General features: G+C 42.8%; 1 protein-coding gene across 4 annotated transcripts in view; it reads right to left on the bottom strand.

Moving 5' to 3' along the window:
- Positions 1–588: 588 nt before the first annotated feature.
- ZNF385A (zinc finger protein 385A) overlaps positions 589–27,739 on the bottom strand; it is a 213,318-nt gene continuing 186,167 nt past the window's right edge. For all 4 annotated transcript variants that reach the window (XM_060762930.2, XM_060762931.2, XM_060762932.2 and 1 more), the window contains 4 exons: positions 14,255–14,602; positions 6,169–6,347; positions 4,719–4,814; positions 589–2,788 (listed from right to left, as the gene is read on the bottom strand). In XM_060762930.2, the coding sequence (XP_060618913.2) occupies positions 2,558–2,788; positions 4,719–4,814; positions 6,169–6,347; positions 14,255–14,602 (854 nt within the window). In that variant the 3' untranslated portion in view covers positions 589–2,557. The remainder of the gene's footprint in view (positions 2,789–4,718; positions 4,815–6,168; positions 6,348–14,254; positions 14,603–27,739) is intronic.

Genomic DNA, 27,739 nt, shown 5'->3' with positions numbered 1-27,739 from the left:
AGGGCCCTTCCACACAGCCATATAACCTAGAATATCAAGGCAGGAAATCCCACAATATCTGATTTGTACTGGGTTATCTGAGTCCACACTCAGATAATGTGGGATTTTCTGCCTTGATATTCTGAAATATAGGGCTGTGTAGAAGGGCCCTGAGTCCACACTGCCATATATCACAGTTCAAAGCAGACAATGTGGGATTTTATTTAGCTGTATGGAAGGGGCCTATGAGTAGTCTGCATTTTGGTCAGTGGTACTCTCAGGGCCAGAATAGGATTACGGGAAGTTGTACCTAAGCCAAGACCCAGAGAGAGAGTGTTTTCTATAGCTAAGAGCCCATAAGTTGAGTTGGAGGAAGATGGAAAAGGCAGACAGCAACAGTTCTTGCTCTGCATTTTGATATCTAATCTCACCAATCCAGTGTCTTCAGCTTGTCAGTCAATCCCAGAGATATCTGCACCCTGCCCCTTTCTTTTCTTCCCCTGAACTTCTGCTCTAGCTTACTGGGCATGATCCCAGTCTAATGCCATGATGCTCCCAGTCTAAGCCCAGAAACCCCTGGCAGACACAAAGACTGAAAATAGCCGCAAGTGAGCCTTATCACTTCTTTTATTGTTGTCAAGGGCGGGAGAGGCGGGGGTCAGGGAGGAATAAAAGGTGCTATGTGGGATGAAGCAGAAAGACATTGGTGTCAGCAGTAAAGAGAGAGGGGCCAAGGCGAGTCTAGCATGGAGAAACGGATGGTGGATAGAGAGACAGACACTCTGGGGCAAACAGGACACCTGGGGTTGGGCAGAATGGGAGGACGGAAAGGAACAGATTGCCCTGTGGGCTCCAAGGACTGAGGTAACATGGGGCAGGCCTGGCGTGATTCATGCCAGTTGGGGGAGAAGGGGGCTCCTATCCCCCCCACACACGCCAGTGTCTCTATTGCTCTGAACTTCAGTCACAGTTTCATTAGGGGCAGAGGGTCAGGGGAGAGTAGCGCGGCCAGTGCATTGGCCATGGCATGGAAGACCTTCCTCCCTGGGCTATTTTGTCTGGAGCCTTGCATTGGGAAGATGGGGAACTGTGCACATGTGTGTATGTGTGTGTGTGTGCGAGCTAAAGAAAGAAAGAGAGAAAGTAGGGGGGCAGGACAGCGAGAGAGGGAGAAAGAGAGAGAAGGAGGAAGAGAAACTCCATTGTTCCATTAATCAACACATGCAGATGTGCACGCACACACAAACACACACAAACACACACCCCAAGAGGCTCCAACTAGGATGTGTGCCAGGGAATTTAACAAGCATCTGGAATTTTATGTACTCCGGGTGGGTTTGGGCTTTGGGAGAACAGCTCTGCTTAATCTCCAGGAAACGAACAACCTGGCCTCTTGGTTAATGTCCCACCCACTCAAGAAAGGGATGGAGGGATGGGGACCCACACCATGTAGACTCAGCAAGGGGGAGGCGAAAGAGAGTGATGTTGTGTTGCTGTGGCAACAGCACAAACAACCCATAGGAAAGGTCTATCAGCAGACAGAGATGCAAGTGACTCTTAAGGAGTGATCTCTGGCCTCCTTCAGGGAGGGGAGCCCTTGACCAACCTCTTGTTTCCAGGCGAGGTGACGGGTCAAGCACTCATCTCAGCTAAGAAGATGGAAGCTTTCTGATTCATCCAGATGGGACAAAACACAACCAAATAGGTGGACGTTTGTCAGTCCGTCTGCCTCTTAGTGCATGGGGAAAAACCGGGGGGGGGGGGGGGGGGCTATGGGAGCACAGTACTTGCTCTGCCAGTCTCTTGTTGAGGTGAGGGGCCCTGCGGGGAAAGGGGTAGAGCCCCGATGCATGGAAGCGCAGTGAGGGTGGGGCCAGCACAGGGAAAGGCAAGTGGGGGAAATGGGGGCGGGGATATGTACATGGAGGTGCCGGCCAGCATTATTGCAGTAGGGACTCTTTTTGACGGAGGCCCTATCTTCTGTCCTGCGCACACACACACACACACATACACACCCCACCTCTCAGTGCAAGTGGATAATGGCTTGTATGAGTGGGAGAGGGGACCATGCCCCTCCCCTAGCTCTGGGATGGAAAGAGATGGCTTGCTGATCAGTCCCTGAGGTACCACAACTGCCTCCCCTTCCAGTGCTCCACAAAGTCCTGGGGAGGCCAAGCCGCTCCCCAACCCTTTCGTACCTCAGGAGATGTGACTGACACTCATTTGTGCACACACATGCACAGACACACACCAAGAACACACCTCAGCTCAGCCCGTAGGGGAACCCAGCGTTTGTGCAGATTTGGCTGGGACCCTAGATCCGGGTTGAGAGCGGGGCCGTGTATGTGTGTGTACATGCGGAAGGGTGGGATTGTCCCTTTTCTCTTCTCAGAAAAAAGGATTCCATTTCCAGTTAAAAAGAAAAAAAAGAGGGGCAAGGGAGGAGCACGATGCTCCCGTCAGACGGGACTGGACGCCGTGTGACATTGCCAGGACTGGTTGCTAGTTGCCAGGGGGGCGGATCCAGTGGTGCCAGGAGTCCCAGGACTGTGGCAGGCAGGTGGGCGGATGGGCGGCATCAGTACGGCGAGAAGAGGATGGGTCCATGTGCAGTTCGGATAGGCCCCGGAGCTGGGCGCAGCAGCGGGTGCGTCAGAGGTGGGCCCTGCAACAGCGGAGGCGTCGGGGCTGGTCGAAGCGTCAGCGGGGTGGAAGCGGCGGCTGCCATGGCAGCTGCTACAGCCAGAGGATTGGGCAGCAATCCCGCTGCCAGTGACTTAGGAAGATCTTTTGGGAAGGCCAGGGAGCCCTGCAAATCGGAAAAGAGAGAGGGAGTGGGGAGAAAGGGAAAGAGGTCAGAGAAAATCAAAGGAAGACTGTGAGTTACCAAAGAAATCCCGACTCAATTCTGATTTCTGGGTTGCTGTGAGCTTTCCGGGCTGTATGTCCATATTTCAGAAGCATTCTCTGCTGACGTTTCATCCACATTTATAGAAGCCATCCTCAGAGGTTGAGGGGTGGGGTCTGTTGGAAACTAGGCAATTGGGGTTTATATATCTGTTGAATAATGTCCAGGGTGGGAGAAAGAACTCTTGTCTGCTTGAGGCAAGTGTGAATGTTGCAATCGACCACCTTAATTAGCATTTAACGGCTTTAATCCCCCAAACAGCAATCAGTCATGCTTTGAAGTTGCAAGGCCATTAAATGCTAATTAAGGTGATCAATTGCAACATTCACACTTGCCTCAAGCAGACAAGAGTTCTTTCCCTCACCCTGGACATTGAAATGAAGGGGCAACAACAAACCGGTACTCCTGTGATCCCATTTGAAGGCAGGGGCCTCCTTCTGCTGAAGAGGGTGAAGTGAGGAAGGACACCACAAAGTTCAATCTCCAATTGCAGAAGCTGTTTAATCGAGGGCCAAAGCAATGACGACAAAACGCATAAACAAATGCAATCAAAGGTTTTGTCTCACTTAAAGTTAGGTTACATATCACTTTTACAGAAAGTTAAAGTTCATTGGTGTTCAAAGATCAATCATTTCATTGGTCTAAGCTAATTCTTATTGGCTCTCTGTTTTCTCTAACAGCAAAAGGTGTCTAACAATGGCACTGTTCATGCCTCCCACCCTGAGCTTGGTATCTGTGGGTCGGCCCTTATCCACAGATATATAAACCCCACTTCCCTAGTTTCCAACAGACCTCACAACCTCTGAGGATGCCTGCCACAGATGTGGGCGAAACGTCAGGAGAGAATGCTTCTGAAACATGGCCATACAGCACGGAAAACTCACAGCAACCCAGCGATTCCGGCCATGAAAGCCTTTGACAACAAATCTTATTTAAGTTGTGTGGCTCAGTGGGTGAGTCATGAGTGACAGATTTCAGAAAAGAGCAAAGAGATTTAAAATGCTCCATCATTCAAAATTTGAATTTTTAATGTTGGATTTACAAAGATAGCCTTTGCCAAGCCTTGTTCAAGTTTTGCCATTGGCTTATGTTGGAGGAAGCAGCCTTCTCAAGCTTCCTCTATTTTAAAATTGTGTCACTTGATATCCTGAAGTGTGTGTCCTATTGGTAGTTTGCAGTTACCTTGTCTCTTTGTACTAAGCCAGTGGGAGGAGCCGCAGGTCACGTGACTGACCCAGTGACAGTTTGGAATGTTCAGTTTTGAAAGGAATGACAGTTAGAGAAGTCAGTTGAGCTTTGAGTCAGCTTGAGTGTAGAAGTCTTTTAGTGTGCAGAAGCTAATGTTAGAAGCTAGCAAATTGTTGAAATAGAGACGCTATATATATTTACAATCTCATGTCGACAAGTAGCATCTCAAGTGACCACTCGGGATGTTCCTATTGGCAGAGGCGCAAAGGGGGTGGCGCTCGGCCTTCCCGGCTTCTGGATTGTCATTGGCCACGCAGATTATGCTGGAAAAGGCGGGCCTGTGTCCTACATTCCTGTTGGCTATTCTCCATTTTGGGCAAAACCCCGCAAAACAGCAAAAATATCGCGATAAATATTTTACATTAATATTTATTGAAAAACCGCAAAACAGCGAGTCTGCGAAAAGTGAACCGCAAAGTAGCGAGGGAACACTGTAATGCCAAGTTTTTAAACTTTGTATTTTTTAAACACATTACAACTGTACCTTGGTTTGCTTCTGATATGATAAATAAATAAGCCCATACGCTCTCACCGCTATAATCAGACTCCTAGCTCACCTTGGAAAATGTTTTCCTGCACTTACCGTCAGCTCCGCCATGCCACGCTGCTTCTTGTGCCTACTCAACAAGGGGTTGGGCTTCCCTGCTACTCCATCCCGGTGCCGCCGGCTGGAAATGTGCTGGGAAACCAAAGAAGGAGGACCAGATGAAATGATTTTGGACTTTTGACTTGATCTCCTTGACATACTTGTCTCCAATAAGTACAGAACTCACAATAATGATGTCTCAACATGCTCCCTGGAACAACTTTTGGATATAGTTATAGTTAGTGCTCAATGTGCTCACAGATAATATAAATGTATAGATATAGAATTCCACTTTAAAGTATGGGAATAGCCCAAGACTACCTGAAAGCTCGATGGCAGACGAAGACAGCTCCAGCCCCACCTCTATTCCCACTACTAATATGAATCATAATTCCATTCCTTTACTTACCTTTCTCTTCCTTCCTTTCTCTTTCCCTTTTCCTTTCTTTCCTCTCTTCCTTCATCCCATCTTTCTTCCCTTCCTTTCTCTTCGTTCTCTCCTTCCCTCCCCTCATACCATTTCCCTTTCCTTTTCTCCTCTCCCTCCCTCCACTTTTCTTTCTCACCTCTTATTTCAATTTCCTTCTTTCTCTCTTTTTCCTCCTTTCCCCCCATACACATGTAACCTGTTTTCCCAATGACCTCATACAGGGCCACTTCATCCAGGTACAGCCAAGCCAGTGACATCACAGAGGGCCATTTCATCAAGCAACAGCCTTTGTGATACAAACAGACACACATACTTTAATTTGTTGTCGTTGTGGTTGTTGCTGCTATTATTATTATTATTATTATTATTATTATTATTATTAATAATAATAATAATAATAATATCCTGCCTTTCTCTCCATCATAGCGGCTCACAATTAAAATATAACTTAAAATATCTATCTATCTATCTATCTATCTATCTATGTCATAATAATGATCTAATCAGTTACAAATTCCATCTTAAATGTCAGTTTTATAAGGTATTTTATAAGACACCTTGAATCTCAGTATTAGGGATAAGGTGGGATATAAACTAATCATCATCATAACCATCACCATTACCAGCAGATCTGTCCCTTATAGTACTGTCTGTGACAGAGGCTTACATCAGAACGTCAGACCCTTCTTGCCATTTGAGAGGGCTGACTCAATCAACACTGGGTTACAGTCTATGCTTGCATTTGTGAAATGCTAAATCCTATTACAGGTCCTTTCATATACTGTTTGTGCTGTTTAATTCCAGATATTCTACATTATCTTAGGGGCACTACCTCCTTTAACAGCTAATTGCTGACTCAAATAAGGGTGTGCATGGACTACTCTTCTGCTCCAGGGATGATCTTGCATTTAGAAACAATCCTGGCTACTCATGTCCTGCCAAACCGGCTTCCTAGGAACCAGGAGTCTGCTCCCCTTAAAAAGAAACACTCTTCTAGTCTTGTGTAAGGCCCCTCACCTGTTTGAGCTGGATCTCCGAGTTGACTTTGACGTTGCAGATTTCACAGTGGAAGGTTCTCTCCTGAGCGCTGGGGTCCTGGCTGCCTGCCTCCCCTCCAGCCGTGGGGCTCAGGCGTGGATATGCCTTGATAGGTCCCAGGCCACTGCGCGCTTCCAGGATAGTCTTGTGCTTTGTACCTAAGCATAGAGCAGGGAAAGGTTCAATGTTGGGAATGGTTTCAAGCTTTCTCTCTCCATCAGTGGTGGGAAAGGCTTCAATCCACCTCTAGAGAAAGGTTCAAAAGGTAAAGGCATGTCCTTACAGTGCTCCCTGTTGGATGCTTCCTCTAGAACAGTGGTTCCCAACCTGTGGTCCATGGACCATCAATGCTCTGCAAAAACAATAATATGGTCTGCAGCCTCACCTTTGCCTCGAAACAATGTGACAGAAAGAGCGACTGGTCTCACAAAACCCTCTTATATTGTGCTGAAGCAATGGGGATGTTGGGAGGGAAGAGGCTAACTACCTATGGAAGATTACTCCTTACCACATCCGCTCTAAATTATTAAATATGGTTTTCTGTGGGTGAACAGATGGCGACTACTGGATGGCAAATGTTCTGTATGAGAAGCTAGAGCTAATGTGGTCTGTCCAATGCAATGATGGATCTGGACCAAACTTGATACAGATACTCAATATGCCCAAATGTGAACACTGGTGGAGTTTGGGGAAAATCTACCTTGACATTTAGGTTGTAACAGCTGAAATGTATAGTTCACCTACAATGAAAAAGTATTCTGAACCTCATCAATGATAGAATTGGGCCAGACGTCCCACACAGAAACCCCATGACCAACAGAAAATACTGTGTTTTCTGAAGGTCTTTGGCAACCCCTCTGTCACCTCCTCGCGACCCCCCCCCAGGGGTCTCCACCCCCAGGTTGAGAACCACTGATTTAAGAGAACCATCAGGGTGTAGTATACCCTCCAATATCTCACAGATAAAAACCGAGAAATGTGTGGTCACGCAACATCAGAGTGTTGTCAAGATAGTAAAAGTTATAAATGTGGAAGAACCCACAAGCTTTGAGAGGTTGCAGTAGCGAGCTTTAGCCTGAGCCTACGAGGCAGGCAAGAGTATGTCCCCTCTCCTTTTGAATGCAAGCTACTTTTGAACTTTGAACTCAGTTTGCAGCAATAGAAGACAGCTGAGAACAAAGGGGGGAAGTAGGAGAAGAAAGTACCCTATATATTTGAGTGTAATGCACCATTGAATCTAATGCGCACCTCCATTTTCAAAGCCCTGAAAACAAAACAAAACAAAAAAGCGTTTGCTGCCGAATGTAATGTGCAGTGGCAAAAAGTGTACTCTTCGTCATTGGGCTGAAAAAAACTATGCATTACAGTTGCTGCCTGCTTAGAATTCCTTCTTTAAAACACAAAAGTGTCAGACACCAAAGCTTCCAGCAATGGAAAGCAAAAGCCTTGGGATGCATCTATGATGTAGAATGAATCCACTTTAATTGCCTTGGTTTAACGCTGCAGTTTGTCAAGGCCTTCTCTGCCAAAGGATGCTGATGCCTCACCAAACTACAAATCCCAGAATTGCATAGCATTGAGCCATGGCCATTAAATTAGAGGTGAGGTCCCTCAAATAGGAGCTCCAGAAGCAGCTTCCCCTTTTTGCTTTGGGTCAGCACTAAGATTACTGTACAATGCAAATCTAATGCGCACCCTAATTTTGGCAAGGTAGTTTAGCCTGCAAAGGTGAGCATTAGATTCAAGTAAGTACACTAGGAGGGGAATGTAAGAGCAACTGATAAAAATGGGACTGCCTCTGCCAAACTGAGACAGATTATGGTGGTGTTGTTTGAGTGTTGGACTGGGATTCAGAGAGACCAGTGTTTGAATTCCTGTTTAACCATGGAAACCCTGTGGCAAATCTCTTCTCGACAATGTGATAGACTTGCCTAAGGATTTGTGCATATGTAGTTGGATGTTTACCAAGATGCCACAAAGAAGGCTTGTTCTGATTCCTCATGGGGTATAACTAGATCAAATGGTTTGAAGTTGCAGAAGGGTACATTTAGGTCCCTTCCACACTGCCCCTATATCCCAGGATTTGATCCTAGTTGATGTGGCAGTGGAGACTCAGGGCCCACACAGCCATATAACTTAGAATATCAAGGCAGAAAATGCCACAATATCTGCTTTGAACTGGGTTATCTGAGTCCATACTGCCATATTCCAGCTCAAAGCAGGAAATGTGGGATTTTATGCAGCTGTGTGGAAGGGGCCTCCTATAATTTAGTTTAAAGCAGATAATGTGGGATCCGATCCTGGGGTATAGGGCAGTGTAGAAGAGGCCTAAGATGGGACATTAGAAGAAATTTCTCAACAGAGCAGTTCAGGAATGGAAACAATTGCCTGAAGAGTTGGTGAGGTCTTCTTTTCTTATTGTATTTGAAAATAAGCTGGAGTTGCTGGGAATGCTCTATTTGGAAATCTTTCAGTGAGCAGGAAGTTGGAACTGATGGTCCAGAAAACCCTTTTCAATTCTATGATAATAAATCTTGCCAAGACAGGTTCATCATAGTTTGGAGGCAACTTGAAAGCACATGATAACAACAACCACATTGACTTAACGCCATCAACCTCAGAATCTTACTCAGAAGGAATTGGCTATGGCAAGAGAGCAATGAGGCTAGTTTTCTTTCCAAACGTGCTTTTTTGCAGTCTTGAGGTAAGTGTCAAGGCCACTTAAAATAGTTAGATATCGGGTTTATGTCAATTCAAGTTCAAGGAAAACCCCTCCAAGCCTGGGGGATCAAAGCTGTCAACGGTTCGAAAGTGACATGAAACACAACCACATTAACGAGGCCTCTAGCCTCATAACTTGGTGCACATCCATGACAACTATATAGCACATGCCAGGGTTCTGGATCCTTAGGCAGGCCTATCAGATTAAATCAGACTGTAGAATAACACACCAGACAGCTGGCAGATGTTGAGAAAAATCCAACTTGAATTGGTCAGGCAAAGAGCCAGAAATCCTGTGGTGGTGACAAGGCCAAGGGGTGTGCCGAGGGCCCTTCCTCAGCTTGTGTTAAACAACAAAACCTACATTCCAGTGGTGTCATGTTTTAAAATTGTTTCTTTTTCATTGGAAAGGCAATAGAATATACTAAATATAATTTTAATATATCATATAAGCACTAGTGCTTTTGCAATATGGGCCAAAACTTGCTGGCAGGAGCAGGCTTATATCTAACTAAGCTGCTTACTGGGTAAAACAAAATTGAGCAATCTGTGGTCCTCCAGAGGTTCATGAGACTGTAAGCCTCAGCTCTAGCCAACACAGTGGATCATAAGAGAGCATTGTCTAGATATTACATTTTTCTTTACAGGCAAGGATAAAGGTGGCATATGCACTGTACAATTAATGCAGTATAACACCAGTTTAACTGCCATGGCTCAATGCTATGGATGCATGGGAGTTGTAGTTTAGTGAAACAACAGCACTCTTTGGCAGAGATTCTTAAAGACTTTCTAAAATACAACTTCCAAAACCCTGTAACTCTGAGCCATGAAAGTTAAAGTGGTATCAAACTGCATTAATTCTACAGAGTAGACACATCCAAGGAATCCTCCCCGTCCAAGATAATTTGCACTACAGCTTCTGTAATCCTGTTCCCATTCGTAATGCTTGTTGTTACTTCTGTGAACTGATCTAAAATACCAGAGTGATGAAGTTTGCACCCATAATTTTAATAAAGGGGCTAGACTGGCTTTCTTTAAAAGCTGAGTATTTAGTAAAGACACTTGGGGACCTTTCACACTACACCATTTTTGGGCCCTTCCAGAACAGGCCCTATATCCCAGGATATGATCCCAGGTATTCTGCTTTAAAATGGATTATATGAATCCACACTGCCAGATAATCTGGGATAAATAGAAAACCTGAGATCAGATCCTGGGATATAGGGCCTGTCTGGAAGGGCCCTTAATGCTATGATTTCAGTTTAACCAATGGTTCAGTTCCATGAAATCCTAGGATTAGCAATTAAGGGAGGGACTTTTTGAATCCCCAGAGTGTGAATTCTCCTTTGATGCCTCTAACTAAACTACAAGTCCCAAGATTCCACAGAAGGTAGTCATGGCGGTTAAAGAGGATTAAAAGCACTACCATATTTCTTTAATTGTGAGGCACCATTGATTGTAAAACACACCCTAATTTCAATGCCACCACCAACAATACATAAGATACACCTGCAAATCTGAGATGCACCCTATTTTTAGAGATGCTTATCAAGGGGGAAAAAAGTGTTTCTTAGAGTTCAGTGAGACTGTGCTTCTATAATGGCCATGTGGATAGGACATATTTCCATGGTTCTTTTGTAAAGATCAAAAACAAGATTCATCAACCTAAAGCTTTCCACCTAAAGCATTAGGAAGGACTTTATTATCTCAAGAACTCTTTGACAGTGGAATGGGATGGCTTAAAGGGTGGTGGCTTTTAAACAGAGGTCGGATGGGCGTTTTCAGAGGACTCTAGTTGTGTATTCTTTTATGGCAGAATGGAGATGGACTAAATGGCCCTTGTGGTCCCCTCCAGTTCTAAGATTGTACTATTCAGGGTGGCTGAAGAGGATAGATAAGGATGGAGGAAAGGGCTGGGAGTTTGATAGTGGATATGTCTTGCTTGCTCCAGAGCAGAAGGAAGGTAATTGGGTTTTATATCCCCCAATTTCCAGGTTGATCTACACTAGTAGTTCGTAATCTGTGGGTCCCCAGGTGTTTTGGCCTACAACTCCCAGAAATCCCAGTCAGTTTATCAGCTGTTAGGATTTCTGGGAGGAAGGCCAAAACATCTGGGGACCCACAGGTTGAGGACCACCTGAACATTAGGAAGAACTTCCTGACTGTGAGAGCCGTTCAGCAGTGGAACTCTCTGCCCTGGAGTGTGGTGGAGGCTCCTTCTTGGAAGCTTTTAAACAAAGGCTGGATAGCCACCTGTCAAGGGTGCTTTGAATACAATATTCCTGCTTCCTGGAAAGGGGTTGGACTGGGTGGCCCATGAGGTCTCTTCCAACTCTAGGATTCTATGATTCTATACACTGTATAATCAATGCAGTTTGACACAATGCAGTTGATACTTGAACTGCTATGGCTCAATGCTATGGAATTATGGGAGCTGTATTATAAAGTCTTTAGCTTTCTCTGGCAAAGAGTTTAGGTACAGAGATACCCGCAGGAATACTTCAGCAAGCAAGAGTTCAAAAGTAGCAGGGTAAAACCTGGAACTTCAATCCAGCAGGATGAGAGACTTCCCCCTGGGCACATGGAAGACTGGGAGGCTTGGAAGGTGCTGAATAGACTGCGCTCTAGCACCACAAGGTGCAGAGCCAACCTTAAGAAATGGAGATACAAAGTGTGGTCTATGACATGCAAGTGTAGAGAAGAGCAAACCACAGACCACCTATTACAATGTAGTGTGAGCCTGCCACATGCACAATGGAGGAGCTTCTTACGGCAACACCAGAGGCACTCCAAGTGGCCAGCTACTGGTCAAAGGACATTTAGTATAATACTAAGTTTTTAACTTTGTGTTTTTACATACATTTTAACTGTACCCTCAAATCACTTCTGACAAGATAAATAAATACATTAACATTGAGCCATGGCAGTGAAAGTGACTGTAGTTCTATGCAAAAGCAACCCCCAATTCCCCGTTTTGTGATCTATGCAACATATCCAAAGAGCAAAAGTCAAGGCTATCATAAGAATAGTTTTTACTTTATTTTGGCACTGTCTGACATTAAAGGAAGCAAATATTAATAAAGCAACCCTATATATGCCTACACCCAAGAAAGTTCCAAATTAATTATGTATGAATGCAACTGGGATGGAAAGAATATAAGCCACTGTTTATTTCCTGCCCAAAAATGTGTCTTTCAACACACAGTGGTGAGAACTGTATAGATTTAGTCTGTTATTTCCACATTTCAAAGTGCTTCAAGAAATTATTATGCACAGAAATATATATGTGGGTTCCTTATGTGGAAACTGTAGGAGTTTGTGCAAAACAGTGTTTATTGCACAACGCTAATTGCTTTCATGCAAAGTCTCCCTACATACTATTTCCAAACAGAATAAGTTCCCCAACCACTTAAGGATGTGCAAGAATTCCATGAGAACAGCACATATTTTAACAACAAGGAGAAAAATGAGCAATTTCCCCATTTTCTCTTGTAAGTATGCAATAGCCTAATATTTACTTTCCTAGATTTCAATTTCAAAGAAATAATTACACATTCTATTTCAGCGCCTTTTTAGTGCTGATCAGTTAGCTTTAAAAAACCAAATGATAATACAGCTATAAAGTTATGCTTGAAATAAATGAAGAGGTGATGCTTATGAAAATCTGAGAAGCCAAAAGGAAGGTCAGATAAGTAATCATGTAGTAGTTGTTCTCCATGGGACTAACTAAACTACAACAAATTAGGAGCATGAATGACGCACATCTATCTAGTTTTGCAAAAAGGTACCGTATGCAAAAGTCAGTTTTCCTTGATGCAGAATATAGAATGCCTAGTGGGTACTGAATTTTAGTATTTTATTTTATTTCGTTATAGATTGCTAGTTGTACAAATAATTTTGAAAATTAACTTTGGCTTCAAACTACATATTGACATCAGAGGCCTCTCCTCATTTGTCAAGAGGAGATGTTTTGTAAACAAGTAACTAGAAGAGATGACAGTGTGCCTACACCAGGTAATTTTCACATGAAGCTCCCTAGGAACAAACTTTTTGAAGTTTACTGAAATCCTGGGTTCTATATTTATCTCATAAACATGAGTTCTGAAACTTGTCAGGGAAGACCCAGCACAATGGGGGTGGGTGAAGAAGATTATTTCAAAATGGATCAGTGGGAGAAGTGTTAGGCACCCAGAAACAATACTATTTGATGCAAACAGCTTCCTCCCAGGGACACTTTCCAAAGGGTAAGATGCTGATCTACTCTGTATACTCATGTACACATCTAGAAATGATGATAATTAATGAAATTATGGTAAAACAAAATCACCCCCCCCAAAAAAAGAAAGAAATTATGGTAAAAAATCAACCCCAAAAATCTGGTGAGTACTGTACCTTAACTCTTACTTAAATAGTAATAATCTTTAGTCCATCTTGGGAAAACCTAAAATAAGCACAAACTCCTTCTACTCTCTCTACCACAGTGCTATTCTAAATACGTGGGTGGGAAAATAACAATGGCAGCCAGGGATTGCTGCCCCCCCCCTCCATGGAATGACCCTTAATTTATCCACAGGTCATATCAAAATCCATGATTTTCACCCCCTCCCCCAAAAAGCCCTTCTTATTATTATAACGGCATAATAATAATTTTATTTCTTACCCACCTCTCTTTGTTGTAAACATCGTACAAGTTATAGAAATATACATATATCTACAAAATATATTTCTATAAAATACACAGAACAGAGATTAAACACAAGACACGAGTTAAAAATTCATGTTTAAAACTGGCTGGGGAGGCCTGTCGGATTCCGCGACATCTGAACTAGATGTTGGAGCTCTTCTGGCAGGTCATTCCACAGTCTTGGGGTGACCAATGAAAAGGTCCTCTGGATGACAGTCACCTGTCGGATTCTGAATGGTTGGCGTAGCTGCCACTCAGAGGATCTTATTGTTCAGGGAGGATTGTATGGGGGAAGGCGATCCTTTAGGTAACCTTGACCCAAACCATGTAGGGCTTTAAAGGTCACAATCAGCCATTTGTACTTTGCCTGAAAATGAATTGGCAGCCACCGGAGTGACTTTAGGATAGGTATAGTATGCTCACCCCTAGATGTTACTGTAATGAATCTGGTTGCTGTATTTCGAAATAGCTGGAGTTTCTGAACTTAGTATAAACGTAGCCCAATGTATATACGGCATATGGTAAAGTGGTCTTTGGCTCTAACTAGATCTTCAACATAGCCTATCATCCACCCAGTTCAACTTTCTTTCTCCATGATCTTTCCCCATTCCTGCAATATAAAATAATGATAATGATGATGATGATAATAATAATAATTACCTTTGTTGTGAGCCTCCAGTTGAGACAGTGAATTGACAGCCACTTTGCAAAGTGCACAGTATAAGAGCTTTTTGGCCTTCTCTTCATCAGGCTTGGTGCTGCCATTGCTTTGGGGAGTTGCTCCTGGAGTGGCTGGTGCTGCAGTTGCCGTTGGGGCCTCTCCTGCCTTACTCCCCCAGGCAGGGACACTCTTGGTACTCTGGCTCGGCTCCGGAGAAGGGACCAAGGGGGGTGCAGGTGCTGCTGCTGCGACTGGTGGGGACGCCAGGCAGGGCTGCTTCTCTGGAGATGTGGGAGCTGGCACCGGAAGTACTGTCCCTGAACCCACAATGCCGTTCAGTTGCTCAGCTGCAGGAGGGGAAAAAGAAAAGGCATCAGGACCTAGGTGAGATACAAACAAGAAGGGCTGGCTCTACACTGCCATATAATCCAGTTTCTGAATCCAGTTTATCTGCTGCAAACTGGAGCAAATTACTCTACACTGCCACATAATCCACCTCAAAGTAGACAATCTGGATTAAATGATATGGCAGTGTAGAGGAAGCAGGGTGACACTTCTGCTGTTTTTGAGCTGCAATTCCTAGCAGTCCTAACCATTTGCCTGACATGTAAGAATTGTTGGAAAATATCCTGATTTGAAATTAACCACTAAATTCACATTTGGGGGGCACATTTCTTGCATATCCGCTATAGAGAAAATGGGATGCGAGTATGCATAAATTCAGGAGGTTCAGTGCTCTGTATTAACATCCATTACACTATGCAACACAGTTATTGTTCCTGGATGATAAATGTCATTTCCCAATTGGTTATATCATAAAAACACAGGAAAAGTTTATTAAACTACACAAACTTTGTTTTTGAGGGACATTCTGAGTCCCCTTGGGGACTTTATAAATAAAGTATTATTATTGTTATACTATTATTATACTGACACAAAAACACAGTATAACACAGTAAATGAAATATATGCTGGATTTCGTATCGAAAAATCACATGTCAAACTTATTATTATTATTATTATTATTATTATTATTATTCTGCAGAAGATTTTGCTATAGTTTTTCAATGGATATCTCAGAGTCTCAACTAATGTAACATAGTTTGTGGCAGCCACAAAAACCAAGTATTAGAGTAGAACAATTACATTCAAAGTAAGCGGCCACACAATTAAATAACATCTTCAAACCAGGAACATAAACTTTTTCAACATTTGTTACACAGTGTTATACTTTACAAAGCATCAAGGTTAGACACTCTGCCTTTTCACACTGCTTGCGCAAATGGACCGCTGAACCATCTTAATACTGCATTGAAATAGTGAAATTCATAAAAAACATAATCTAACCGGGAGATATGTCTTGTTTATTTGCAAAACACTTACTGGTTCCACATGAACATTCATTTCTATATTCTATTCTATAATACAGAAGAGAAAGTCTAGGAAAACCAAGGCAGTGAGAGCTGGGAATCTATCTTTCCTAAGCAGTCGATGCCAATACTAATGCATTGATGTTTCACTCAGCATAGTTGAGATCTCAGTCCTAGCATTAGGAACATCTTCCAGAGTTAAGCTTAGAATTAAACCCTGTGGGACAGGATTACAAACACTTTCTCTTCATGAAAGCAAAACAAACAAGGCAGTCATGTTCCCTGGTAAAAAAAATTTTTTAAAAAAATGTAAATTCCATACCCAGGAGATCCTAATTGTGTTCTCAGCACACAAGTGTATACTGGTATATTGTACATGCCCTAATGAGGCATAAATTGTTCTACTGCCAAGGCTGTTTATTAAAATATTTTACCAAGCAAATGTGAATGCAAAGAATGAAGCAGATAATGGAGAACAGAAATAAACATAAGCAATCGTATGCTGTCAGAAAGAAAAACCTTACATTTTCATTTCTTCTTTTCCCACTTTATTTCCTATTAAAGCAACACAAACTGGTGATAAAAAATAAAGCACATCTCTTCAAACTACAAGAGAGGAGATTCCATCTGAACATTAGGAAGAACTTCCTGACTGTGAGAGCCGTTCAGCAGTGGAACTCTCTGCCCCGGAGTGTGGTGGAGGCTCCTTCTTTGGAAGCTTTTAAACAGAGGCTGGATGGCCATCTGTCAGGGGTGATTTGAATGCAATATTCCTGCTTCTTGGCAGGGGGTTGGACTGGATGGCCCATGAGGTCTCTTCCAACTCTTTGATTCTATGATTCTATGATTCTATGATTCTTCTTCAAACCCAATTCTACTGGTTAACATTGGTTTCCAATGAATGAATTAAGCTTGCTGTGAGGACGTGGGAACAGTTTCATCATCGTTGCAGGCTCCTCTTGGATCATTTTTGATCCAATCAATGCTTTTCTACAACAGGATATTAATAATAATAAAAACCGGCTTTAATTGAAGTCAATAATCGGAAACTTCTCAAAGCACAGCAGACAAAGAGTCAGTACAAGAAAACTGCACTACAAACCAGAGCTGACAGCTGGCACAACAAAGAATTGCGTGGGCAGTTCCTTGACAAAATTGAAGGAAAAGTTGACAAGGAGAAGACCTGGTTATGGCTCACAAATGGAACCCTGAAGAAGGAGACAGAAGGCCTGAGTCTTGCAGCCCAGAAGCAAGCCATCAGAACCAATGCAATTAAGGCCAGGATCGAAAAATGAGTGGATACCCAAAATGCAGATTGTGCAAGAAAGTTGATGAAACCATGGACCATCTCCTCAGCTGTTGCAAGAAAATTGCGCAGACAGACTACAAACAAAGACACAACTCTATGGCCCAAATGATTCACTGGAGTTATGTCACAAATACCACCTGCCAGCAGCAAAGAATTGGTGGGATCATAAACCCGCAAAGATCGTGGAAAATGAACATGCAAAAATACTGTGGGACTTTCGAATCCAGACTGACAAAGTTTTGGAACATAATACACCAGACATCACGATCGTGCAAAAGAAAAAAGTCTGGATTATTGATGTCGCTATACCAGGTGACAGCCGCATTGAGGAAAAACAACAAGAAAAACTCAGCTGCTATCAAGAGCACAAAATCGAACTGCAAAGGCTCTGGCATAAACCAGTACAGGTGGTCCTAGTGGTCATCGGCACACTGGGTGCCATGCCAAAAGATCTCAGCCGGCATTTGGAAACAATAAACATCGACAAAATCACGATCTGTCAACTGCAAAAGGACACCTTACTTGGATCTGCATGCAATATTCAAAAATACATCACACAGTCCTAGATGCTTAGGAAGTGTTTGACTTGTGATTTTGTAATATGAAATCCAGCATATAGATCTCATTTGCTGTGACACACTGTGCTTTTGTGTCAATAATAATAATAATAATAATAATAATACGGTTTCCAATACATATGGCAAATACATCATAAGGTCATGCTCCTATTTATTTCCTATTAATAGTGCCTGTTGACCTATGGTGACCACATGAATTTCATAGGATTTTCTTAGACAAGAAAAAGTCGGTTGCCAGTTACTTCCTACAGGATCTGGGATTCACTAACAGTTTCTCACTGAAATACGAAGATCTGATCCTGCTTAGCTTCCAGGATCAGACAGGATCACCTTTAGGGTACTGACGGAAAAACCGTCCTCATGCTCCCTTGACAGCATTGGGTGGCCATATAAACACACACACACACACACTAATGCAGCCTTTGGCCTGGATTTTTTCCATCCTGGATTAAAGCTTATATAAATAAATACCATCCAAAGAAATGAGAAAGCCAAAGTGACTGGAAATCCCCCCTAGACCCTGCTCATGTGGTTTCAGCAATTTTGCCCCATAACAAGAAAGAGAAAAGAACTTTCATGGAATGGCACAGTAAGCTTCAAAAGTGACATTTCAGCAGCCAATTTAAGAATACATGGAAATGTGTGTCACATAAAACATAGGCTATAGATGCCGAAGACTTATTCACAGAGGACTCAAGAATGGGAAGCAATCCCCAGAGGTCATCTTGTTGGATCCTTCCAAACGTTAGTCATAGAGTGTTTGTGGAAGTGCTGAGGCTAAGTTGGCAGTGACATTCATTAAGAATAGCTAGGAGTCTTTGAGTGGCCCAATTTAGCAATTTTAAAAAGTGTGGCCTCCCCAGGGAGATGTCAACAGCTTCCCGATCCCTGCTGCTATGCACATTCAAAATCGCTTAACTCAGTAAGCCTCTAACATGCACTCACATATTTATCAATGCATTCCGATCTGCTTTAGCCATTGTTTGAACAGAAATCTCAAAGCTGTCTAGTTTACTTGTTCTAATAATAATAATAAATAATAATATGCGACATGGAGACTTGATGCATTGTACACTGTAGAACCGATGCAGCTTGACACTGGCATGGCTCAAAGCCATTGAATCCTGGGATTTGTAGTTTGGTGAAGCAGCAAAACTCCTTGGCAGAGAAGGCTAAAACTTTGTAAAACTACAACTCCCATGATTCCATAGGATTGAACCATGGCAACTAAAGTGGTGTCAAACTGCATCAATTCTACAGTGCAGATGTAGTTTGTCACCAACCCCCTCACTTTCTATGTCAGAAAACACTAAGAAGGATTCAGATTTGGAAGTACTAGAACTGTGGCAAATGAAGCCAGCACAAAATCACTAAAAGCAAAAAACTAGATACATTGGGAAATGAGAAAACGAAAAAGTTCAAAGTGTTTAATGACAGCTGAAAACACCAAATTTGCATTATGATACATTATTTATTGTAAGCTGCTCGGAGACACTCAGAAAAGTGGGGCACAGGCATTTTGAAACTAAAAATATTTTTCATACTTCTCTTACTTCTTAACTATTTCTGATTTTTGGGGGGCAGGGGAACCGAGAGAGGGAATAGGTACCAAAGAAATAACAATAACATATCTGCATCAGGATTGTGCATTATATGTTCCCCAGCTTTTTTTTTTGGGGGGGGGGGGGGGGTCAATGTTTTGGGATGACCCTAAATGTCTCTCATTCCCTTTCCTAGCTTAAATAACATGCCTTTGATCATGACAGTTCACAACCATAAACACCCCAAGTTTTTCTTTCTGCTGAAAATAGGGAGGGCTATTATTACTTCATTCTCAGACTCCCAGGGATCACATAATAAACAGCTTATGGTATAACAAAGCCAATTAGATTTAGTCATACATGTCACTGAAAGCAATTAAATTTGAGGAGCAAAGGAAATTATATTGATTGATATGAAACTAGGTAGGAATGTGAAGACATTGAACCATCGTTTTCCATTCACTGGTTCCATGTGATCCCAGTCTAGGGGATCATGGATTGCTTACATTTTGAACAACCAAACATCTTTACCCTGATTGTTACTTAAATAGGGAAGTTTTTATCTTCCACTGAAAAGCATTTTCAAAAAGGCAATCTCTGTCTCCTTTCAGTTTGGTCCCAGATAAGCCACCCACTCTTTATTTCCGCTGACTTAATGGGTAACATATACTAGAGAAATCCCTTTTGCTGCACTGAAACAAATCCAGTACTGTAAAACTTCCAAGAAAGGTGAAGAGACATCAGGGAAGAATACAGTGAAGGTGCAGCCTTGGACCAATATCTGTAAAATGGATACAGCCTGACACTACTTTAACTGTCAAGCCTCTATATATAGAATCATGGGAATTGTAGTCTGGTAAGGTGCCAGTCTGGCAGACAAGATATTTTAAAATTACAATTCCCATGATTCCATATGATTAAACCATGGTAGTTAAATTGGTGTCAAAATGCGTTGATTCTATGCTGTAAAGGTAAAGCTTTCCCCTTGACATTAAGACTAGTCACATCTGACTCTGGGGGGTGGTGCTCATCTCCATTTCTAATCCAAAGAGCTGGTTATTGTCCATAGATGCCTCCAAGGTCATGTGGCCGGCATGACTGCATGGAGTGCTATTACCTTCCCACAGAAGTGGTACCTATTCACACTTGCACGTTTTTTAACTGCTAGGTTGGCAGAAGCTGGGGCTAACAGTGGGAGCTCACCCCATTTCCCAGATTTGAACCGCCGACCTTTCAGTCAGCAAGTTCAGCAGCTCAGCGGTTGAACTTGCTGTGCTACTGGGGTGCAGATGCACCCAAAGATAGTTGGTAAGTGCTTCCATCCCTGTTCTCATTTGCTATGGGGCAAAATGAGTGCATTGCCCTACAAATGAGAATCCTGACCTCATAATTAAATTTCCTTCAGTTCCTAAATGCCTAGGAATTGCAGAGAACAGGAGACTGAAAATAGTTTGCATCTAAAACTCTTATATGAGAGTTTTCTGTGTTCACATTTGTTGATAACTTTGCCTGCCCCTACTCTATGGATGCCTAAATTCTAGCTTTAAATATTCAGTTGAAATGTTAATGCTAAGAATTTGGGGAGTGAAGGGAAAAAATCTTTTTAGGTACAGAATTTGTATTTGGGGCCAATGCAATTATTTTTCCTCCATTAAGATCACACAGGGTAAACGTGGCGGTGCTCTCCTCATCACCACATTTACACTGACTTACTCTCCATCTATCTCAGCCCTTCCAAAAAACTTAGTCCCTGAATCTTTAGAAAGGGGGGGGGGGAGACTGCAAATTTTGCCCTTGTCCCCTGCCTACAATCACAGCAGACAGGTATTTTGAAAAACTGACACCTAATTCTAAAGACAAATCCGTCTGGATGTTTGGAAAGGGCTCAGGAGTACCATCAATGTTCATCTTCCTTCTCTTCCTGGCAGGCTGCATAATAGGCAGTTAACAGCCAGCTGTGCAGTCTCTGCGTGGAAGGATTTCCTAATTTCAGAGCAAGGGTTTTCACCTAGGGACTCTTCCTCTAAGTTTGGTTCTGCAACACAAAAATCTGCTGTATAGACAAGGCTAGCGAATCCCACAGGAACCTGTAGTTATACAACACTCCTCATTCCTGTCTGTCCTGAAGGATAGACGGTTTTGTTACTCATCAGTCCCTGCAAAGTGGAGTGAACATCAAACAAAGTAGTTTAGGAAGAAGACTACATAGCACAATGTGACCTAGGAAACTAGATGATCACTGAATCCCTTTAGAAAACCCCGAAATAATAAATCCAAGGTGTTGTCGAAGACTTTAATGGCCGGAATCACTGGGTTTCTGGGAGTTTTCTGGGCTGTATGGCCATGTTCCAGAAGTAGGTGAAACATCAGGAGAGAATGCTTCTGGAACATGGCCATACAGCCCAGAAAACTCACAGCAACCCAATAAATCCAATTGTTGGATATTTTCAAATCTACATTTACTGAAGTGATCCTTGAGTTACTAGCTAATACCTCTGCCACCCCTTACCTGGGACTACTATGACAAAACCTTTAACCCTGCAATTCTTCAAACAACATTTTAAAGGGCGCCTAAGGTTCGTCTCCCTTTTGCAACCTTCCCTAAATTTTCCTACTGCTTCATTGTTTTGTGAAAAAAAGAGTTGTTTAGGAGCAACATACAAAGCAAGAGCAGAACATCTCACAACTTCTGAAGATACCTGCCATAGGTGCAGGTGAAACGTCAGGAGAGAATGCTTCTGGAACATGGCCATACAGCCCGGAAAACACACAACTTTTGATTGGTACTATTAAGAGCTTTCTTTCTGGATGCACCCTTAGACATGACTGTAAATTTCCAGCTACTTCTCAAAACTTGCCACTTCGATATTCATGTACTGGTTAGAAACCTGCAAGCCGTGAATGATGACAAGACTTGCAACATGATGTTCTGAGGACAAATCCCCAAGGCATGGCCTATGTAAAAATTCTTGGGCAAACGACATGTGAGAAAACCATCCATTGTATAGGCTTTTCGATGAGTCACCTGGAGTCCCTAAGCACCGAGTCTGCAAACTTCTAGCACAAAAAGAGGATTCGGGCTTAGCGAGATGAAGTGTGACCTTGCATCTATTAATAGTACCGATTTCTCCTGTTAGTCCCAAGCAATTAAAAGCAACTTTGCTACGAAGATTAGCTTTCCGTTTCCACTTATAAGAGCAGACGGCTGGCCTCCTTAGATCACACCGAAGGTCAATCTAGTTACACATTCTGTTGCCAACAGGGGCCACCGCCATATGTTTCTGGGAAGTTGTTTATCTCAAAAGTCCAGTAATGAGAGAATCCACTCAATTAAACTAATCAGCCATAGAGCGACAAAAGGATCTTTTCATATAATCATAATGGGCTCCATGTACTACCACCAAATGTATGGACAGCCACTGTACCAGGTGAGTGTAATACTTGTATAGAGAGAAAGCCTTTGTCTTCCTGATGTTGTTGGATTGCAACTTCCCCAATTTCTCAGCATTAGCTATGTTCCCATGGCTTGTGGCAACTTGATGGATCAACAACTGAGGACCACACATTCTCCACCAATGATTGAAAAGGGGCCAAGAATGCACACCCCTCTCTCTTTTGGCTCTGGTGCAATTTGATTTATGTATTCCCCAAGCATGATGTAGAGCAGTGTTTCTCAACTTAGGGGTCGGGACCCGTGGGGGGGGGGGGGGTTGGACCCCTGGGGGGTAGTGAGGTGGTGTCAGAGGGGTCACCAAAGACCATCAGAAAACACAGTGCTTTCTGTTGGCCATGGGGGTTCTGTGTGGGAAGTTTGGTCCAATTCTATCATTGATGGGGTTCAGAGTGCTCTTTGAGTGTAGGTGAATTATAAATCCCAACAGTTACTCAAATCTCAAGGTCTGTTTCCCCCCAAATTCCACCACTGGTCACATTTGAGCATATTAAATATCCATGCCAAGTTTGGTCCAGATCCACCATTGTTTGAGTCCACAGTGCTCTCTAGATGTAGGTGACCTACAACTCCCAAGCTCAAGGTCAACCCTTCCAGTATTTTCTGTTGGTCATGGGAATTCTGTGTGCTAAGTTTGGTTCAATTCTATTGTTGTGGGGTTCAGAATGCTCTTTGATTGTAGGTGAACTATAAATCCCAGCAACTACAACTTCCAAATGACAAACTCAATCTGCCCTCCAGCCCCACCGGTATTCAAATTTGGATAAATCAGGTATTTGTGCCAAATTTGGTGCAGTAAATGGAAATACATCCTGCATATCAGATATTTACATTATGATTTAGAACAGTAGCAGAATTAGTTGTGAAGTAGCAACAAAAATAATGATATGGTTGGGGGCCACCACAACATGAGGACCTGTATTAAGGGGTCACGGCATTAGGAAGGTTGAGAACCACTGATGTAGAGGATCAATTTTTGCCAGTACCACATTCTTTCATGTTTCTTCTATCCAAGGATCTATACACCCCAGTTACATGCTTCAGTGTGAGTAAACGGCACCAGTAGTGTTTTTAGTCTTCACTCCTGCCCCCTGAATCAGGCACAACTAGACTTAATGTCAGGGGAGACATATACCTTTACTTTTAATGGACAGTGAGGTGAGAAATGGACAAAAGAAAATAGGAAAAAGAAACAAAAGAGTTGGAATAATCAAGTGGTTCTCAACTCAGGGTCCCCAGATGTTTTTGGCCTACAACTTCCAGAAATCTCAGCCAGTTTACCAGCTGTTAGGATTTCTGGGAGTTGAAGGCCAAAAACATCTGGGGACCTGCAGGTTGAGAACCACTGGAATAGATGCACAAACTCCAGTCCATCAACAGTGGGATGAACAGAGACAACGGCACATTTCCACAATGAACTGGTTCATTCAAAACAAAGCAAACCTCTCTAAAACAGCTACTGCCTTCCAGATTAGGTGAGAGTACAACACTTTCCATCACCTCCAGCCAGGGTGGGATTACAAGATCTTTATTTTTATTTTTTACATCTGGAGGGCATCATGTTGGGGGAAGCTGCTGCAGGCCTTTTAGAGTCAGAATTATGAGATAAAACGTACACGAACAGCTTTGCCTGATGGCTTTTAAAGCCTGGATCTGCCTTCCATTATTTTGAATAAGTGAAATCTGAGCTATGATTGACATTTTGGGGACTTCAGAGATTTAAAAATTATAGCGTGACACCCATTCTTGGCAGAGGAGAGTTTCCAGCTCAATTTGAGCCCATTCCTTGGGTCTTTCTTGATGCCCACAAAAAACGTAGAAATGATTGATTCTGATTTAGCTGTGATAAGGAAATAGCATATCTATGACAAAAGATAGCATGAACAAGAAGAGATTTGGGGATGAATTTAAATAAAATGTAAACTTCCTGCATGTAAGTACAACAGTCTGAGCTAAAACTACAAGCGACATCCAATAAGCCTTTGCAGCTCTGATCAAGATCAAGAGCATTGTGCATGGTTTGCAATGGTTTAAGTATCTTACTATAACTTCCTTGTTCCACATGAAAACTTAAAAATGGGAAACAAACTATATATCTCTACTAGAGAATTTTCTTCTAATTGATTTTCCTCTTATCTGCCCCTAAACCCCATAGGACAACAGTTCTCAACCTTCCTAATGCCACGACCTCTTAATGCAGTTCCTCATGTTGGGGCGATTCCCCCTCAACCATAAAATTATTTTCGTTACTACTTCATAACTGTAATTTTGCTATTGTTATGAATCGTAATGTAAATATCTGATATGATTTTGTCATTTGGTTGTAGTTGCTGGGATTTATGGTTCACCTGCAATTAAAGAGCATTCTGAACTCCACCAATGATGGAATTGAACCAAACTTAATGACTTAGATGAAGGGTTAGAAGGCATGATCATCAAGTTTGCAGACAACACCAAATTGGGAGAGACAGCCAATACTCCAGAGGACAGGAGCAAAATTCAAAACGATCTTGACAGATTAGAGAGATGGGCCAAAACTAACAAAATGAAGTTCAACGGGGACAGTTGCAAGATACTCCACTTAGACAGAAAAAACGAAATGCAAAGATACAGAATGGGGGACGCCTGGCTCGAGAGCAGTACATGTGAAAAAGATCTTGAAGTCCTTGTGGACAACAAGTTAAACATGAGCCAACAATGTGATGTGGTGGCAAAAAAAAAGCCAATGGGATTTTGGCTTGCATCAATAGGAGCATAGTGTCTAGATCTAGTGAAGTAATGCTACCCTTGGTTAGACCACACCTGGAATATTGTGTCCAATTCTGGACACCACAATTCAAGAGAGATATTGACAAGCTGGAATGTGTTCAGAGGAAGGCGACTAAAATGATCAAGGGTCTGGAGAGCAAGCCCAATGAGAAGCGGCTTAAGGAGCTGGGCACGTTTAGCCTGGAGAAGAGAAGGCTGAGAAGAGATATGATAGCCATGTATAAATATGTGAGAGGAAGTCACAGGGAGGAGGGAGCAAGCTTGTTTTCTGCTTCCCTGGAGACTAGGATGCGGAACAATGGCTTCAAACTACAAGAGAGGAGATTCCATTTGAACATGAGGAAGAACTTCCTGACTGTGAGAGCCGTTCAGCAGTGGAACTCTCTGCCCCAGAGCGTGGTGGAGGCTCCTTCCTTGGAAGCTTTTAAACAGAGGTTGGATGGCCATCTGTCAGGGGTGATTTGAATGCAATATTCCTGCTTCTTGGCAGGGGTTGGACTGGATGGCCCATGAGGTCTCTTCCAACTCTTTGATTCTATAAACTTAGCACACAGAACTCCCACAATCAACAGAAAATACTGGAAGGGTTTGTGGGCATTGACCTTGAGTTTGGGAGTCGAAATTCACGTACATACAAAGAGCACTGTGGATTCAAACAGTGATGGATCTGGACAAAACTTGGCACAAATATGCCCAAATGTGAACACTGGTGGAGTTTGGGGAAAATAGACCTTGACATTTGGGAGTTGTAGTTACTGGGATTTATAGTTCACCTACAATCAAAGAGCATTCTGAACCCCACCAATCATAGAATCGAGCCAAATTACCCACACAGAACCTGCATGACCAGCAGAATATACTGGAGGGATTTGGGAGTAATTGACAGTGATTTAGCACGCCTGCTCTCCTCTCCCCACTTAGAGTCTCAGAAATAGCCCTCCTCTTGTTTGAGAGGCCAGCTGAGAGGCCAGCCAATCACAGCAGGAGGAGGACTTTTGGTGGGAGGATTCACCATCTTGTTTCCAAAAAGCAAGAGAAGGATAGGCAGAGACATCTTCAACCTTCTCTGCCAAAAGGGTTCCTAAGATCATCGGAAATACAATGTTCCCTCACCTATTGCGGGGGTTCCGTTCCAGGACCACCCGCGATAAGTGAAAATTCATGAACTAGGGACGCCATATTAATTTTGATATTTTTACATTATTTTACATTTTTTATATATTCATTTCTTACCCTCGCTTCCTTATCTGCCTCCCATCCCATCCCAAATGCAGCCGCAGGCCAGGGAGGCAGGCCTTCCCCATCACGCTTCAGGCCGCCGCACTTCCAGGGTCCCTGGCCTCCACTGGACATAAATATTTAATAATTTTTATTAATATTTTCAGAAACCCGCAAAACACCGAGTCCGCTAAAAGCAAACTGCGAAGTAGCGAGGGAACACCGTATGTGTTTTTTTATAGTCTTTGGTGATCCCTTGACATCCCCCTCGGGGTCCTGACCCCAGGTTGAGAAATGCTGTCTTAGGAGGACAGGAAGCCCCCTTATACCAAATCTGTAGTCCATTTAGTGGCTAGAATATTGCCCAATGTTGTCACCGATTGGCATCAGAACCTTAGCTTTGGCAGACAGTTGTTTTCCCTAGCATTATATGAAATGCTTTGGATATAATCTGAGACATATTTGTATATTATGACCTTGAAATATAGCCCTTCCACAACAACAGTGGCTGCAGGTGCCCTCTAGATATTTTGGGCTGGAACTGCCACTAGATACCCAGGTTACAGATTAGGGAAACTGTAGTCCAAAACATCCAGAGGCGACAGACTGCCTACGTCCAAGGCTTTCTTCCCAAAGAAAGCACTCAGATCATTTGCTTATTTTCTTCTCTTTTTCTAACACTTTGAGATGGGATGACCAGATGTGCACACAACAATCCAAGTGCAGCTGCACCATATGTTTACATAAAGGCATTAGAGTGGTCATGGTCTTATTTTTAAAGCCTTGGCCAATAATCTCTAACATGGGATTTGCTTGCTTCACAACCCTTTCGTAGTGCCTCTCCTGAGCTATCTATGGCACTATCAATAACTCTTTCCATCTGGACAGGTTCATTATTTATTGACATATAACTGAAGTTAGGCTCTTCTTGCCCCTATCTGTGTCACTCTTTCATTTCATTTCATTTCATTTTTTTTCTGCCTTTCTCCCAGGGTAGCAAAGTTTAATGTGCCAAAACAACTTGGCCACATTAGGTACAAATGGGTGGTAAAATTATGCCATTTGCTTCACCACCCGAGGAAACAAACTGTCTTGGGTTGCTTTGAACATTTAGCTGCCCTAACATGTATGAGGCCGGCAAACTTTACTAATATCTACAAGGGTTGAATGAAAAGTAATGCCTCCAACTTCTTAACTCCTCAACAGATGGCAGTACTGGTATGTGACAGGTACTGGCTTGTTCAGTAG

Source organism: Anolis sagrei, chromosome 2, assembly GCF_037176765.1.
Source record: "Anolis sagrei isolate rAnoSag1 chromosome 2, rAnoSag1.mat, whole genome shotgun sequence".
In the NCBI taxonomy this organism is placed as follows: Eukaryota; Metazoa; Chordata; class Lepidosauria; order Squamata; family Dactyloidae; genus Anolis; species Anolis sagrei.
Note: the sequence above shows the minus strand (reverse complement) of the source record. Positions and strands in the feature narration are given on the sequence as shown.